Source organism: Aethalodelphis obliquidens, unplaced genomic scaffold, assembly GCF_003676395.1.
Source record: "Aethalodelphis obliquidens isolate GAN/ISIS:26980383/991018 unplaced genomic scaffold, ASM367639v1 scaffold4, whole genome shotgun sequence".
Taxonomy (NCBI): domain Eukaryota; kingdom Metazoa; phylum Chordata; class Mammalia; order Artiodactyla; family Delphinidae; genus Aethalodelphis; species Aethalodelphis obliquidens.
In genome coordinates, this window is record NW_020837948.1 from 39,512,507 (window position 1) to 39,531,005 (window position 18,499).

At 39.1% G+C, this 18,499-nt stretch overlaps 1 protein-coding gene across 12 annotated transcripts in view; it reads right to left on the reverse strand.

Moving 5' to 3' along the window:
- CAST (calpastatin) overlaps nucleotides 1-18,499 on the reverse strand; it is a 128,050-nt gene that overhangs the window by 45,292 nt on the left and 64,259 nt on the right. For 7 of the 12 annotated variants that reach the window (XM_027100560.1, XM_027100558.1, XM_027100562.1 and 4 more), the window contains 5 exons: nucleotides 17,845-17,904; nucleotides 3,092-3,157; nucleotides 2,310-2,351; nucleotides 852-908; nucleotides 341-454 (listed from right to left, as the gene is read on the reverse strand). In XM_027100560.1, coding sequence (XP_026956361.1) covers nucleotides 341-454; nucleotides 852-908; nucleotides 2,310-2,351; nucleotides 3,092-3,157; nucleotides 17,845-17,904 — 339 coding nt within the window. The remainder of the gene's footprint in view (nucleotides 1-340; nucleotides 455-851; nucleotides 909-2,309; nucleotides 2,352-3,091; nucleotides 3,158-17,844; nucleotides 17,905-18,499) is intronic. The other 5 variants (XM_027100564.1, XM_027100565.1, XM_027100561.1 and 2 more) reach the window with 1 other exon arrangement.

Consider the following 18,499-nt stretch of genomic DNA (forward strand, 5'->3'; position numbering starts at 1 on the left):
GAGTTCCCACAGCCCACGAGGAGAGGGGTCCAGGAGGCAGCCTCAATCCCAAGCTTCCCATCTGTGAGATACCAGACTCGGCTGCCTCAAAGTCACAACATGGTGGAGAGGGCACGATGGAACATCCCCCAGACCTATCTGATGCCCTTCTCGGGCCTTACTTAGTCCCAAGTTTCCACAAGCTTATTTGCAACACCAGCAAAATGAGAGCACCAAATCTTTACAATACAAGATATATTCGGTGTAGCTCTGTAGATTCACCTACACACATCAATGTAGATAGAGGACCTGTCAATTCCTAGTTGACATTAGTGTTTTCCTATCAGTCTGCTTTATTTACCTTTGGTATTGTTGATTTCTCTGACGTTGGCTGCTCACTTGGTCTGGAAACTGCTTTTTCATTATAAGTATGCTTGCTTCCCGTACCTGATGAGTGCTTGGGTAGGCTTTTTGGCTGAAATCACATACACACACACGTCCCACAATGTTAACGATATGATAAATATTGCTACTTTTCTCTATGGAATAGAAAGTATTCATAACAACTGTGTTTTATGCAGTTTTTTATTGTGCGAATTTAAATTAGAATGATATGTGACAAAATTTCACTTTGAGTACAAAATTTGAAACAATGCAAATCCTTCCTCCCAAATTCAGCAAGAATCACCTGAGCAAATTGCAAATCCTGCTAATGCCACATGGTGGTGCCATTTTAGTGGGAAAACAAACACCAGCCATGCTCAGTAGGACTTGAACGTTGAAAGATGAGAGTTCAGAATTTTATCCTTCACCAAAAAACAAAGAAAAAAAGTTTCCCCTTATGATATCAAGTCCTAATGATGATCATTTACCTCTGTGTGTTCCTTTGGCTTTACTTCTTGGGTTTTTTTCTCATGAACCACAGATGGCTGTCAAATTTCAAACGATAAAATCTCAATTACATCAGAGTACATTGTTTTTATATTTCCAAATAAGCTCAAAACCAAAAATCCCAATTAGACCATTCTGCCTCTCTTAGGAAAGGCCCAGTTAGAGAAGTAGATGTTGCTGTCTGGTTGATAATAATCCTACCAACAGTCTGATAATGATAATTATCAGAAAAATAATGAAAAATGTAGTATTTCATCTAGAATGATTTTTCAAATAGCTATGTATCTCTAAATTATTGGCTGTTTTCCACAACTCATGTAGATCATTTGATAACGGCAAGTCCATCCACAGAGACGTCAAATGATCACTTTGACCACTGAGTTTGTTGATAGGGAATCCTACTTTAGAAATTAAAATTGATTTTCAAAAAAAATCTCCTTTCATAGGAGATGAACACTGTATTTTTTTAGTTAAATGATTTATATGTTTTTTTCTGTGCTACAAGTAGAGAAGACAGGTATCACTAGAAGCCCAACTGAGTAACCAAAAACATTTAAATATGGAATAGAAGACAACTTCCACCGGCTGCTGAATTATTCTTCTATAGGGGACTATATAATTACCATCCTCAGGGGCCAAGAGGCCTTACACAAAATCATATAAGTTTCATCTTTCACCCAGATGACTCTGCCCACCGCACTCCCCACCCTTGCCTGCACTTAAAGTACTTCAGCCCAAATCATCTTTCTGCTTCCCTACAGGAAACCTTGTGGTCTGAGTCAACTGCTCAAGTGTACTTGAAAGAAATAAAGTATAGCACCTTATTGAAGAGAAACATTTGCCCTGCCTGCAGACACCCTGGGGTCATCTCCATATGGACTGGAATTGGCTTTCAGTCTAGACAGCCATGAGTCAGGAAAGCAAGGGAAGCCGTTCCCAAGGGAAAGTCAGAGCTGTCTCCTAAGTAACTGATAACTAGTTCCACCAATGGAAATAAGACCATCAAGATAAACCCAGGGCCTAGTCTAAGGAGAGACTCTCATCTTTAAGTTATCTAGGTGTTGGGTTCAATGGACACCTTTATTCTTGATGTCTCATCATTAATCAGTAATCAAATACTCATTACCCTTTGTCCCTTGTCCTTTGTTCCTGTTGCTTTTTTTTTAAATTACTTCAGCTATAACAAAAATCTAGATTTGAATAAAATGCCTTCTGAAGTAGACTTATAAAATACTATTCATTTTAGCAATATATGGATTTAATGTTATAATTATTTTATATACACTCTATATAATCATGTCCAAAAGGGTAATCTAAAATTAATTTAATTAGCTGACAAAATTTTTTTTTACCATTTAGTAGCACCAATAGAGGAAATGAGTTATTCATTATTGTTGCAAAGACTCCAAATAACTCACTAGTTGACTTAAATCATTTACCTTAGTTGATTGTGACTTCTTCTCAGGTTCTGTTTTTACAGCCTAAATTCAGAAAAAGAAAGAAAAAGAAAGGAAGGAAAAATGAACATAGTTTACAAAGTTTATCATATATTTTCTTCAACTAAGGAAGCTAAAAAAGATAATTTTTATGTATTTATAAATATAAACTTCATGAGTTAAAATTATACTTTTCTTGGAACTGTAACTCTTTATTTATTTGTCCACACCACGTGGCTTGTGGGATCTTAGTTCCCCAATCAGGGATCAAATCCGTGCCCCTTGCAGTGGAAGCATGGAGTCCTAACCACTGGACCGCCAGGGAATTCCCGGAATTGTAACTCTTTAGATAAACACTTAAGCACACTAATTAATAGTCTGCTCTTACTACTCAGATGGCAATTTGCATCTTACTTCTGTGTGTATTAAAATTATGTGAAGATTTATTACTATGAACATGGTAGCTAATACATAAGCAAACTAAAATAAAAACCCTCATCCTTCAAAGCCACTAACATCGTTTATCTCTGTATGAGTGAAATCCTCAGCATAGGTTTCAGCTGATGATGTAAAACAATGGGAGGCTGACAGTATCAAGAACACAGGAAGCAGTGAAATTGATTTTTAGTGCCAGAATGTGAGCCATGGGTAACTAAACCTACCAGAAGCCCCTGATGGGTCAAAGTGTTGCAGAAGATTGTGAACTGAAATTATTAGCACGTGTTAAGCAGCTGAAGTGACCATTAGTAAACAGAAATGTCCCCTAGTACAATGAACCACATCACCTGTTTTTTGTGTCTTTTCTTATTAGGAGAATGCAGTCCTTCCAACTGTTTGCTGACTGGAATGGCCTAATATATAAGAGAACAGCCCCAAGTGTGATTTTATTTTATTTGGCAGTCAAATAAGTAACATGAATAAACAGGGCTAAAGGTTTGTCAAAAGTTTTCTGAAATTCTGTCAGCACAATATTACAACAATTTTGTAAATAGCGCATGGATTTTTGTAGCATGATAAAAATCTAGCAATCGAATCTAAAGTTCTAGGAATGCTTCTGAAGAGCTGGTTGTTATTTAGGATCTTTAGTGGAGTATTTTACAATTCTACCCACCCAAAAGTTACCTGTGTCAAAAAAGACAATTACTTAAGTATACACATGCATTCTCCGTACAGGGAAGATATGAAAACAAGAATAAAATCTGATTAAATATTTTATGAACCTTTCAAAGTAAGAGATTAAAAATTAGGCCTGATGCTTCTGCCATTTCTTCCCCTTTTATCTGCTCGGTGATATCAGCACAAACTCCTACTTTTTTTTTTTTTTTTTTTGCGGTACGCGGGCCTCACACTGCCGCGGCCTCTCCCGGTGCGGAGCACAGGCTCCGGACACGCAGGCTCAGCGGCCATGGCTCACGGGCACAGCCGCTCCGCGGCATGTGGGGTCCTCCCGGACTGGGGCACGAACCCGCGTCCCCTGCATCGGCAGGCGGACTCTCAACCACCGCGCCACCAGGGAAGCCCACAAACTCCTATTTTTTATTCTATCATCTGAAGAGACTGATGCCAAATACCCTCTTAATTTATCATGTCTTGTGCTTCAGTAATGAAGGCACATGTGTTCCTCACATAATAGACCCTTGTTATGCCAACACACTTATTGTTTTGGAAAGGAAACAAAGTTCAGGAACAAAGAAATGTTTTTAAAATTTTGGATCCTTTCAAACTGGATCCTTGTTAATGAGTTTCTGTACATGCTACTCTGCTTTTTTTATGAGTTTATGCAAATGAAATTTATTAAATGATTAACAAGGAAAATAAGCCAGCTGGTATTTTAAAGGTTTGAGTCTATTAATAGCTTCTAATTTGTAATTTGGCATTTTGGCAATATTTTGCATGGAAGAACTCTACAATACAATTAAGAATGTATACTCACAGGCGCAAGCAGCTTCTAATGAAATATACATTTTAATCAGTAATCACTGACACATCTCCTAAATTTATTTTTGGTGGAGGTGAGGCTGATGAACATAATACTGATGACAATAATAACTAATGCTTATTATAGCCTCTCAGTACAAGGGACTGTTTGAAACTCTCTTAGTCCAACCCTCTTAGTCCTCATAATAATCCTTTGAGACAGGTATAATGAGTATCATTATTATCATCACCATCATCATCATCATTCCCATTTCATGGATGAAAATTGAGGCACATGGAAGTTAAATAACTTCCCAAGGACACCCATGGTGGAGCTGGGGTTATGTGTTCTCAATCACTGCACTGCACTGCATTGTCTCTCCAGTGCCAGCCAGCTTCTACTGGGCACCTGCTGTGGGACAGGCACTGTTCAATAGCCTTATCTCTGTTTCCTTACACAGTCTGGTGAGAAAGGTACTATTATCATCCTCCTCCAAATTGTACAGATAAGGACTCACAGACTTCTAAAACAAACTTATGGTTACCAAAGGGGAAAGCTGTGGGGAGGGATAAATTAGGAGTTTGGCATTAACGTATACATACTACTATATATAAAACAGATAATCAACAAGGACCTACTGTATAGCACAGGGAATTCTACTGAATAGTCTATAATCACCTATATGAGAAAAGAATCTGAAAAGGAATGGATATCTGTATATATATAACTGAATCTCTTTGCTGTATGCCTGAAACTACTAACACAACATTGTAAATCAACTATAATCTAATATAAAATAAAAATTAAATTAAAAAAGGAAATGAAAGCCAAGAGGAATTTTCCAGCATCACAGGCAGCATAGAACTAGGAATAGCAGCCAAGCCGTCTGGCTCCAGTGTCCACTCTACAAAGCCTCTCAGAGATCTCAACCTGATTAACAATGATCTGACCTTTCATCCTACACACAGCAGTGTGACTACCAATTCTAGTGTGAGGGACAAGAGAGAGAGAACATAGATCTAGACATATTACCTCCAGAGCTAGACTGACTTTCATTTCAAAGCTGTAGAACATGACAAGGATTTGATATAGGCTTTATTTGAATTAACATCTTTTCTCTAAAAGCTCAAAATATTTAGAGAAATATGCTCATAAAGTTTACAGAAATCTCCAAGAGGAGGCTGATATAAATGTTATGAAACAAACATGAGAAGTACATGAAGGGGAGAGGAGCTTCATGATGGCGGAAGAGTAAGACGTGGAGATGACCTTCCTCCCCACAAATACATCAGAAATACATCTACACGTGGAACAACTCCTACCGAACACCCACTGAACGCTGGCAGAAGACCTCAGACCTCCCAAAAGGCAATAAACTCCCCATGTGCCTGGGTAGGACAAAAGAAAAAAGAAAAAACAGAGACAAAAGAATAGGGACGGGACCCGCAACAGTGGGAGGGAGCAGTGAAGGAGGAAAGGTTTCCACACACTAGGAAGCCCCTTCGCGGGCGGAGACTGCGGGTGGCAGAGGGGGTAAGCTTCGGAGCCACGGAGGAGAGCATAGCAACAGGGGTGCGGAGGGCAAAGCAGAGATTTCCGCACGGAGGATCGGTGCCGACCAGCACTCACCAGACTGAGAGGCTTGTCTGCTCACTGCCAGCACGGGCGGGGGCTGGGAGCTGAGGCTCAGGCTTCAGAGATTGGATCGCAGGGAGAGGACTGGGGCTGGCAGCATGAACACAGCCTGAAGGGGGCTAGTGTGCCACAGCTAGCCGGGAGGGAGTCTGGGAAAAGGTCTGGAGCTGCCAAAGACGCAAGAGACTTTTTCTTGCCTCTTTGTTTCCCGGTGCGCGAGGAGAGGGGATTAAGAGCACCAGTTAAAGGAGTTCCAGAGACAGGCGCGAGCCGCGGCTTTCAGCGCAGACCCAGAGACGGGCATGGGACGCTAAGGCTGCTGCCGCCGCCACCAAGAAGCCTGTGTGCGAGCACAGGTCACTCCCACACCTCTCCTCCCGGGAGCCTGTGCAGCCCACCACTGCCAGGGTCCCATGATCCAGGGACAACTTCCTCCGGAGAACACACGGCGCGGAGAACACATGGCATGCCTCAGGCTGGTGCAACGTCATGCCGGCCTCTGCCGCCGCAGGCTCACCCCGCACTCTGTACCCCTCCCTCCCCCCGGCCTGAGTGAGCCAGAGCCCCCAAATCAGCTGCTCCTTTAACCCCGTCCTGAGCGAAGAACAGACGCCCCCCGGCGACCTACATGCAGAGTCGGGACCAAATCCAAAGCGGAACACCAGGAGCTGTGCGAACAAAGAAGAAAACGGGAAATCTCTCCCAGCAGCCTCAGGAGCAGTGGATTAAATCTCCACAGTCAACTTGATGTACCCTGCATCTGTGGAATACCGAATACACAACAAATCATCCCAAATTGAGGAGGTGGACTTTGGGAGCAACGATCTATACATTTTTTTCCCTTTTTCTCATTTTGTGAGTGTGTATGTGTATGCTTCTGTGTGTTATTTTGTCAGTATAGCTTTGTTTTTACCATTTGTCCTAGGGTTCTGACTGTCCATTTTTTGTTTTGTTTTGTTTTTTAGTATAGTTTTTAGCACCTATTATCATTGGTAGATTTGTTTTTTGGTTTGGTTGCTCTCTTCTTTTCTTTTTTTAATTACTTAAAAAATAATTATTTAAAAAAATTTTATTTTTTATTTTAATAACTATTTATTTTACTTTATTTTATTTTATTTTCTTCTTTCTCTCTTTCTCTTTTTTCTCCCTTTTATTCTGAGCTGTGTGGATGACAGGCTCTTGGTGCTCCAGCCAGGCGTCAGGGCTGTGCCTCTGAGGTGGGAGAGCCAACTTCAGGACACTGGTCCACAAGAGACCTCCCAGCTCCACATAATATGAAACGACAAATATCTCCCAGAGATCTCCATCTCAACGCCAACACTGAGCTCCACTCAACGACCAGCAAGCTACAGTGCTGGACACCCTACACCAAACAACCAGCAAGACAGCAACACAACCACATCCATTAGCAGAGAGGCTGCCTAAAATCATAATAAGGCCACAAACACCCCAAAACACACCATCAGACGTGGACCTGCCCACCAGAAAAACAAGATCCAGCCTCATCCACCAGAACACAGGCACTAGTCCCCTCCACCAGGAAGCCTACACAGCCCACTGAACCAACCTTAGCCACTGGGGAGAGACACCAAAAACAACGGGAACTACGAACCTGCGGCCTGCGAAAAGGAGACCCCAAACACACTAAGTTAAGCAAAATGAGAAGACAGAGAAACTCACAGCAGATGAAGGAGCAAGGCAAAAACCCACCGGACCTAACAAATGAAGAGGAAATAGGCAGTCTACATGAAAAACAATTCACAATAATGATAGTAAAGATGATCCAAAATCTTGGAAATAGAATGGAGGAAGTACAAGAAATGTTTAACAAGGACCTAGAAGAACTAAAGAGCAAACAAACAGTGATGAACAACACAATAAATGAAATTAAAAATTCTCTAGATGGGATCAAGAGCAGAATAAGTGAGGCAGAAGAACGGATAAGTGACCTGGAAGATAAAATAGTGGAAATAACTACTGCAGAGCAGAAGAAAGAAAAAAGAATGAGAAGAATTGAAGACAGTCTCAGAGACCTCTGGGACAACATTAAATGCACCAACATTCAAATTATAGGGGTCCCAGAAGAAGACAAAAAGAAAGGGACTGAGAAAATATATGAAGAGATTATAGTTGAAAACTTCCCTAATATGGGAAAGGAAATAGTTAATCAAGTCCAGGAAGCACAGAGAGTCCCATACAGGATAAATCCAAGGAGAAACACGCCAAGACACATATTAATCAAACTGTCAAAAATTAAATACAAAGAAAACATATTAAAAGCAGCAAGGGAAAAACAACAAATAACACACAAGGGAATCCCCATGAGGTTAACAGCTGATCTTTCAGCAGAAACTCTGCAAGCCAGAAGGGACTGGCAGGACATATTTAAAGTGATGAAGGAGAAAAACCTACAACCAAGATTACTCTAACCAGCAAGGATCTCATTCAGATTTGATGGAGAAATTAAACCCTTTACAGACAAGCAAAAGCTGAGAGAGTTCAGCACCACCAAACCAGCTTTACAACAAATGCTAAAGGATCTTCTCTAGGCAAGAAACACAAGAGAAGGAAAAGACCTACAATAACAAACCCAAAAGAATTAAGAAAATGGGAATAGGAACATACATATCGATAATTACCTTAAATGTAAATGGATTAAATGCTCCAACCAAAAGACACAGACTGGCTGAATGGATACAAAAACAAGACCCATATATATGCTGTCTACAAGAGACCCACTTCAGACCTAGAGACACATACAGACTGAAAGTGAGGGGATGGAAAAAGATATTCCATGCAAATGGAAACCAAAAGAAAGCTGGAGTAGCAATTCTCATATCAGACAAAATAGACTTTAAAATAAACACTATTAGAAGAGACAAAGAAGGACACTACATAATGATCAAGGGATCGATCCAAGAAGAAGATAGAACAATTGTAAATATTTATGCACCCAACATAGGAGCACCTCAATACATAAGGCAAATACTAACAGCCATAAAAGGGGAAATCGCCAGTAACACAACCATAGTAGGGGACTTTAACACCCCACTTTCACCAATGGACAGATCATCCAAAATGAAAATAAATAAGGAAACACAAGCTTTAAATGATACATTAAACAAGATGGACTAAATTGATATTTATAGGACATTCCATCCAAAAACAACAGAATACACATTCTTCTCAAATGCTCATGGAACATTCTCCAAGATAGATCATATCTTGGGTCACAGATCAAGCCTTGGTAAATTTAAGAAAATTGAAATCGTATCAAGTATCTTTTCCGACCACAATGAGAAGCCCACACACCGCAATGAAGAGCAGCCCCCGCTCGCTGCAACTAGAGAAAGCCCGCGTGCAGCAACGAAGAACCAATGCAGCCAAAAGTAAATAAATAAAATAAAAAACAAAGAACAGTTGCATCACGCACACCCCTTGTGTCACCCCTTTAAAAAAAATAGACTATGACATAAATCACAGCAAGATCCCTTTTGACCCATCTCCTAGAGAAATGAAAATAAAAACAAAAATAAACAAATGGGACCTAATGAAACTTAAAAGCTTTTGCACAGCAACAGAAACCACAAACAAGATGAAAAGACAACCCTTAGAATGGGGGAAAATATTTGCAAATGAAGCAACTGACAAAGGATTAATCTCCAAAATTTATAAGCAGCTCAGGCAGCTCAATATCAAAAAAACAAACAATCCAATCGAAAAATGGGCAGAAGACCTAAATAGACATTTCTCCAAAGAAGATATACAGATTGCCAACAAACACATGAAAGAATGCTCAATGTCATTAATCATTAGGGAAATGCAAATCAAAACTACAATGAGATATCATCTCACACTGGTCAGAATGGCCATCATCCAAAAATCTAGAAACAATAAATGCTGGAGAGGGTGTGGAGAAAAGGGTGCCCTCTTGCACTGTTTGTGGGAACATAAATTGATACAGCCACTATGGAGAACAGTATGGAGGTTCCTTAAAAAACTACAAACAGAACTACCATACGACCCAGCAATCTCACTACTGGGCATATACCCTGAGAAAACCATAATTCAAAAAGAGTCATGTACCAAAATGTTTGTTGCAGCACTATTGACAATAGCCAGGACATGGAAGTAACCTAAGCGTCCATCAACAGATGAATGGATAAAGAAGATGTGGCACATATAAAGAATGGAATATTACTCAGCCATAAAAAGAAACGAAATTGAGTTATTTGTAGTGAGGTGGATGGACCTAGAGTCTGTCATACAGAGTGAAGTAAGTCAGAGAAAGAGAAAAATAAATACCGTATGCTAACACATTATATATGGAATCTAAAAAAAAAAAAAAAATTGGTCATGAAGAACCTAGGGGCAAGATGGGAATAAAGACACAGACCTACTAGAGGATGGACTTGAGGATATGGGGAGGGGGAAGGGTAAGCTGGGACAAAGTGCAAGAGTAGCATGGACATATACACACTACCAAATGTAAAATAGATAGCTAGTGGGAAGCAACAGCATAGCACAGGGAGATCAGCTTGGTGCTTTGTGACCACCTAGAGGGGTGGGATAGGGAGGGTGGGAGGGAGGGATATGCAAGAGGAAAGAGATATGGGGACATATGTATATGTATAACTGATTCACTTTTTTATAAAGCAGAAACTAACACACCATTGTAAAGCAATTATACTCCAATAAAGATGTTAAAAAAAAAGAAAAAAAGAGGTACATGAAGGGAGGTGGAGACAAGATGGCAGAGTAGAAGGACGTGAGCTTTCCTCTCCTCATGAAAACACTAAAATCACAACTAACTGCTGAACAACCATCAACAGAAACAAACAAAGAAACAAACACTGGAACCTATCAAAAAAGATATCCTACATCCAAAGACAAAGAGGAAGCCACAATGAGATGGTGGGAGGGGCGCAATCATAATAAAATCAAATCCCATACCTGCTGGATGGGTGACCCACAGACTGGAAAATAAGTATATTGCAGAGGTTCTCCCATAAGGGTGAAAGTTCTGAGCCCCATGTCAGGCTCTGCAGCCTGGGGGTCTGGCTTTGGGAGGAGGAGCCCCTAGTGCGTCTGGCTTTGAAGGCCAGTGGGGTTTGATCACAGGAATTCCACAGGACTGGGGAAACAGTAACTCCAATCTTGGAAGGCACACACAAGGTCCTGTGTGTACCAGGACCCAGGGAAAGAAGCAGTGACCTCACAGGAGTCTGGGCCAGACTTACCTGCTGGTATTGGATGGTCTCCTGCGGAAGCAGGGGGTAGCTGTGGCTCACTCTGGGGACAAAGACATTGGTGGCGGTAGCTCTGGGGAGTACTCATTGGTGTGAGCCCTCCCGGAGGCTGCCATTTTCTCACCAAGACCTGGCCCTACCCAACAGCCTGTAGGCTCCAGTGCTGGGATGCCTCAGATCAAACAACCAACAAAGCAGGAACACAGCCTCACCCACCAGCAGACAGGCTACTTAAAGTCTTCCTAAGCCCACAGCTAAACACACCCCCTGACACAGCCCTGCCCACCACCAGAGGGACAAGACCCAGTTCCACCCATCAGTGGGCAAGAACCAGGCTCTCCCACTAGGAAGCCTGCACGAGCCCCTTAGACAGCCTCATCCACCAGGGTGCAGACAGCAGAAGCAAGAAGAACTACAACCCTGCAGCCTACAAAACAGATACTGCAATCACAGAAAGTCAGACAAAATGAGATGGCAGAGAAATATGTCCCAGACAAAGGAACAAGGTAAAACCCCAGAAGAACAACTAAGGGAAGTGGAGATAGGCAATCTACCTGAAACAGAATTCAGAGTAATGACAGTAAAGATGATCCAAGATCTCAGAAAAAGAATGGAGGCACAGATCGAGAAGACACAAGAAATGTTTAATAATGAACTAGAGGAAGGGGAGAAAAAAGACCCACAAAAACAAATTCAAAACAATAAAATGACAATAAGAATATACATCTAGTTACCTTAAATGTAAATGGATTAAATTCTCCAACCAAAAGACATAGAAAACAAGACCCTTATATATGCTGTCTACAAGAGACCCACTTCAGATCTAGGGACACATACAGACCATAAGTGAAGGAATGGAAATTGAAAGAAGGCTGGAGTGGCAATACTCATATCAGACAAAATAGACTTTAAAATAAAGACTGTTACAAGAGACAAAGAAGGACACTATGTAATGATCAAGGGATCAATCCACAAGATAATATAACAACTGTAAATATAATATGCACCCAACGTGGGAGCACCCCAATATATAAGGCAAATGCTAACAGCCATAAAAGGAGAAATTGACAGTAACACAATAATAATGGGGGACTTTAACACCCCACTTTCATCAATGGACAGATCATCCAGACAGAAAATCAATATGGAAACAAAGGTCTTAAATGACACATCAGACCAGATGGACTTCATTTATATTTACAGAGTATTCAATCAAAAGCAACAGAATACATTTTCTTCTCAAGTGCCCACAGAACATTCTCCAGGATTGATAATATCCTACGCCACAAAGCCAGTCTCAGTAAATTTAAGAAAAGTGAAATCATATCAAGCATCTTTTCCAACCACAACTCTATGAGATTAGAAATCAACTACAAGAAAGAAACTGTAAAAAAGAAAAAGATGTGAAGGCTAAACAATAAACAGTATGCTACTAAACAACTAATGGATCACTGAAGAAATAAAAGAGGAAATGAAAAAATATCTACAGACAAATGAAAGTGAAAGCATGATGATTCAAAACCTGTGGGATGCAGTAAAAGCAGTTCTAAGAGGGAAGATACAATCTTACCTCAGGAAAGAAGAAACATCTCAAATAAATAATCTAACCTTACACCTAAAGCAACTAGAGAAAGAAGAACAAACAAAACCCAAAGTCAGTAGAAGGAAACAAATTATAAAGATCAGAGCAGAAATAAATGGAATAGAGACAAAGAAAACCATAGAAAAGATCAATGAAACTGAAAGCTGGTACTTTGAAAAGATAAACAAAATGGATAAACCTTTAGCCAGACTCAGCAAGAAAAAAAGGGAGAGGGCTCAAATCAGTAAAACTAGAAATGAGAAAGAAGTTACAATGGACACCACAGAAATACAAAGGATCATAAGAGACTACTACAAGCAACTATATGCCAATAAAATGGAAAACCTAGAAGAAATGGACAAATTCTTAGAGAAGTACAATCTCCCAAGACTGAACCAGGAAGAAATAGAAAATATTAACAGACCAATCACAAGTACTGAAATTGAAACTGTGACTAAAAAACTCCCAACAAATAAAAGTCCAGGACCAGATGGCTTCACAGGCAAGTTCTATCACTTAGTGAAGAGTTAACACCTACCTTCTGAAACTATTCCAAAAAATCGCAGAGGAAGGAACACTCCCAAACTCATTCTATGAGGCCACCATCAACTTGATACCAAAACCAGACAAAGAACCACCAAAAAAGAAAATTATAGGCCAGTATCACTGATGAACACAAAAATCCTCAACAAAATACTAGCAAACTGAATCCAACAATACATTAAAAGGATCATCTACCACAATCAATTGAGGTTTATCCCAGGGATGCAAGAATTTTTCAATATCTGCAAGTCAATCAGTGTTATACACTACGTCAACAAATTGAAGAATAAAAACCATATGATCATCTCAATAGATGCAGAAAAAGCTTTTGACAAAATTCAACACCCATTTATGATAAAAACTCTCCAGAGAGTGGGCACAGAGGGAACATACCACAACATAATAAAGCCCATATATGGCAAACCTACAGCTAACAACATACTCAACAGTGAAGAGCCGAAAGCATTTCCTCTAAGATCAGGAACAAGATAAGGATGTCCAGTCTCACTGCTTTTATTCAACATAGTTTTGGAAGCCCTAGCCATGGCAATAAGAAAAAGAAATAGAATCCAAACTGGAAAAGGAGAAGTAAAAATGTCACTGTTTGCAGATGACATGATACTATACCTGGGAAATCCTAAAGATGCTACCAGAAAACTACTAGAGCTAATCAATGAATCTGGTAAAGTGCATTATACAAAATTAATACAGAGAAATCTGTTGCATTTCTATACACTAACAACAAAAGATCAGAAAAAGAAATTAAGCAAAGAATCCCATTTACCATCACATCAAAAGAATAAAATACCTAGGAATAAACCTACCTAAGGATGTAAAAGGCCTGTACTCCAGAAACTATAGGACACTGATGAAAGAAATCAAAGATGACACAAACAAATATACCGTGTTCTTGGATTGGAAGAAGCAATATTTTCAAAATGACTATACTACCCAAGGCAATCTACAGACTCAATGCAACTCATCAAATTACCAATGGCATTTTTCACAGAACTAGAACAAAAATTTTTAAAATTTGTATGAAAACACAAAAGACCCCGAATATCCAAAGCAATTTTGAGAAAGAAAAACAGAACTGGAGGAATCAGACTCCCTGATTTCAGACTATACTGCAAAGCTACAGTCATCAAAACAGTATGGTACCAGCACAAAATCAGAAATATAGATCAATGGAACAGTATAGAAAGCCCAGAAATAAACCCACGCACCTATAGTCAATTAATCTACAACAAATGAGGCAAGACTGTATCATGGAGAAAAGACAGTCTCTTCAATAAATGGTGCTGGGAAAACTAGACAGCTAAATGTAAGAGAATGAAATTAGAAAATTCTCTAACACCATACACAAAAATAAACTCAGAATGGATTAAAGACCCAAATGTAAGACCAGATACTATAAAACTCTCAGAGGAAAACATAGGCAGAACACACTTTGACATAAATCACAGCAATACCTTTTTGGACCCGTCTCCTAGAGTAATGGAAGTAAAAACAAAAATAAACAAATGGGACCTAATTAAAGTTAAAAGCTTTTGTACAGCTAAGAAAACCATAAACAAAATGAAAAGGCAACCTACAGAATGCAAGAAAATGTTTGCAAATGATGTGACCGACAAGGGATTAATCTCCAAAATTTACAGACAGCTCATGCAACTCAATATCAAAAAAAAAAAACAACCCAATCAAAAAATGGGCAGAAGATCTAAATAGACATTGCTCCAAAGAAGACATACAGATGGGCCAAGAGGGACATCAAAAGATGCCCAAGCTTGCTAATTATTAGAGAAATGCAAATGAAAACTACCATGAGATATCACTTCACACCAGTCAGAATGGCCATCATCAAAAAGTCTACCAACAATAAATGCTGGAGAGGGTGTGGAGAAATGAGAACCCTCCTACACTGTTGGTGGGAATGTGAATTGGTACAACCACTATGGAGAACAGTATGGAGGTTCCTTAAGAAACTAAAAATAGGGGCTTCACTGGTGGCGCAGTGGTTGAGAGTCCACCTGCCGATGCAGGGGACACTGGTTCGTGCCCTGGTTCGGGAAGATTACACATGCCGCAGAGCGGCTGGGCCCGTGAGCCATGGCCTCTGAGCCTGCGTGTCCGGAGCCTGTGCTCCGCAACGGGAGAGGCCACAACAGTGAGAGGCCCGTGTACCACAAAAACAAATAAATAAATAAAATAAAATAAAATAAAAAAGAAACTAAAAATAGAGCTACCAGATGATCTAGCTATCCCACTCCTAAGCATATATATCTGGAGAAAACAATGGTTCAAAGGGATACATGCACCCCAGTGTTTATTGCAGCACTGTTTACAATAGCCAAGACATGGAAGTAACCTAAATGTCTGTGGACAGATGAATGGATAAAGAAGATGGGGTACATATATACAATGGAATATTACTCAGCCATTAAAAAGAATGAAATAATGCCATTTGAGGCAATGTGGATGGAGCTGGAGATTATCATACTAAGTGAAGTAAGTCAGACAGAGAAAGACAATATCACATGATATCACTTACATGCAGAATCTAAAAAAAATGATACAAATGAACTTATTTACAAAACAGAAACAGACTCACAGCCTTAGAAAACAAACTTATGCTTATTAAAGGGGAAAGGTTGGGGTGAGAGATAAATTGGGAGTTTGGGATTGACATATACACACTAGTATGTTTAAAATAGATAGCCAACAAGGATACTGTATAGCACAGGGAACTCTACTCAATATTCTGTAATAACCTAAACGGGAAAAGAATTTGAAAAAGAGTAGATACATGTATATGTAAAACTGAATGACTTTGCTGTACACCTGAAACTGATACAACGTTGTAAATCAACTATACTCCAATATAAAATAAACATTTCTTAAAATTAAAAAAAAAATTTAAAAAGCAGCACATGAAGATAAGATGATTAATGAGAATAGTGTGATTGAAATCCACCAAGGAAAGAGAATTGAGGCAAAAAGTGGTCTTGAGTCAGCCACTGGTGACACTTCATCATGTGCATCTTATTTTTGTCTCTCCCTCCTTCTCTCTCCTACTTTCCTCTCTCTCTCTTCTCTTCATCCAGTTCCGTAGAAGTGCCAGGAATTCTCATGATTCATGCTTAGCAATGGCTGAAGTGTTTGCTGACACTTACTCTGGATAACAGGGCACACTTGAAATAATCATTGGTCCTCAAGCTGAGAGTCAGCAGGGGTGGATTATAAACACAATTTGCATTGTGTCAAATGCAAACCAAAATAATAAAACAGAAATCCTATATTTCTGGCTTTCCTTTCTCTCCTTACTTTAATTTTCATGGACTCTAGGTTCAATGAGAATTTTTTTGGGGGGGGGGGAAATATTTCTACTACAGTCTTAAGATTATTTTAAGATTAAGGTCAGATTTTTTTTTATTTTTTAAGATTAAGCTTGGTATAAATAAGTAGTGACAGCTAACAGATTAATTATGGATCAGTTAACATATATTTTGAAAATAATTAAGAAATTAATGTAAATGTAAATTACTAAGTAAAAACATAACTTTAAATTAAAAATAAAATTAAAACGAGTGCTAAATGACATTTATAAGAGCTTAGAGTTGGACAGTGTGTTTCAAGGTATTTGCAATGTCCTTTAAAGAAAAGTTCAAGATGAGGCCATAGGATCCCTCAGTAGCACTAAATTATGGTGCCAGTACTAAGTTATGGCATAGGATCCTACTTGGGATAGTGAAGTTACAAGGAATATAGAAAGCAAAAGTATGTGGGTAATTTTCAACAAGCAAAATTTGATAATAATGGAGCTGGGGTAACTCTTAAAGGCACTAAAGGATATTAGCTCATAAGAATTAGTTGAGAGCATCTTGAGAATGCTCTCTCTTTAATCTTCCATCCCCAAACATTCCCAAGAAACACGGTTTGAGTCATGGTAATTAGGGGAGAGGGTTTAAGGCAGCTCAGCCAGCTCTTCAGAACTAGGCTTACTCCACGTGGCAATCACACTGGAGGACATGCTTGTATTTTTTCTTCTGAAATTCCAAGAAATTATAATCAGAATAAATCCCAAGAACTTGAAAAAGGTTTATCAATAAGATGGTACCCCACATGACTCAAATTTCAGAAAGAAACTTCAGAAAGCATCTGAAATAACCAGTATCTGTATCACTTCTTTCTATGTTCACTTAGTGTAACCTTTCTCATTCTTAGATTTAGTTTTAAGTGGCCAGGATAATAAAACCATTTTAGCAAGAAATTAAGAATTTATATTCTTTTCTAGATCCAGAGAAATGTATTTAGAGAAATTATCTTACAATTTAAAAAACTCAAGTCTAGAACCCAAAAAACTCTTGCTGACTACTCTTTTCTAGATATTCTAAAATGACGTATAAGTGTATAGATGGTGTTTGAGGCAAATACTGAAAGGAAAGTTGAGTTTCCAAAGACTCTCATTAATTAGGAAGAAAACGTTTACTTCCATAGCCTAAGTTTCCTAGGACACATAACCCATCTGTCAACAGCCCACATTCATTTTGCTTTACCATATAATCAACTGAAAGGCATTCACCCAAGTTGACCCTTGAAGATTCTCCATACCTTGGTTTCTGTGGGATTCATACTGGAAGACTTCCTGGTTGAAGCAGAGGAAGTTGTCACCTAGAAAGGAAAGAAATAAGAAGCTTAATTATAGTTAACCTACAACCTTCTTTGTCCTTCAGGTCCTTTTAACCATACTTACTCTTAACTCTTTACCTTGGTTTTACCTCACCTAGAGTACCACTCCCATAAAAGTTCAGTATGTGGTGTTGCCCAGTGGGTAAAAGCCTTTGTAACCAGATCAAATGGGTTCACATTTGGAGTGTGCTACTTACTAAATAATCCTTGGGCAAGCTACTTAAATTTTCTGATCTTTGGTTTCCCCTTTCTCAATTTTTGTTCCGTAGGTAACAACTACCTTCTAAGTTTATTACTGCCTGGTATTTAAGTACTCAGTAAATATTATTCTAATTATTGTTTGTATTATTTTCAGAAAGAACATGGACTTTGAAACTTACAGAATTTTGTTCAAATGCCAGCTTTGCCTATTACTAGCTCTGTGACTTTGGGTCTTAGTTTTCCAAGTATATAAAATGGGGCCTATAACGTCTATTTTGCAGGGTTGTAATTATTTGCGATAATGTGGGTAAAATGCCTGGCACATTATAGGTGTTCATTAAATTGCTAGTGCATTATTCCTAGGCTATTGTAAGAT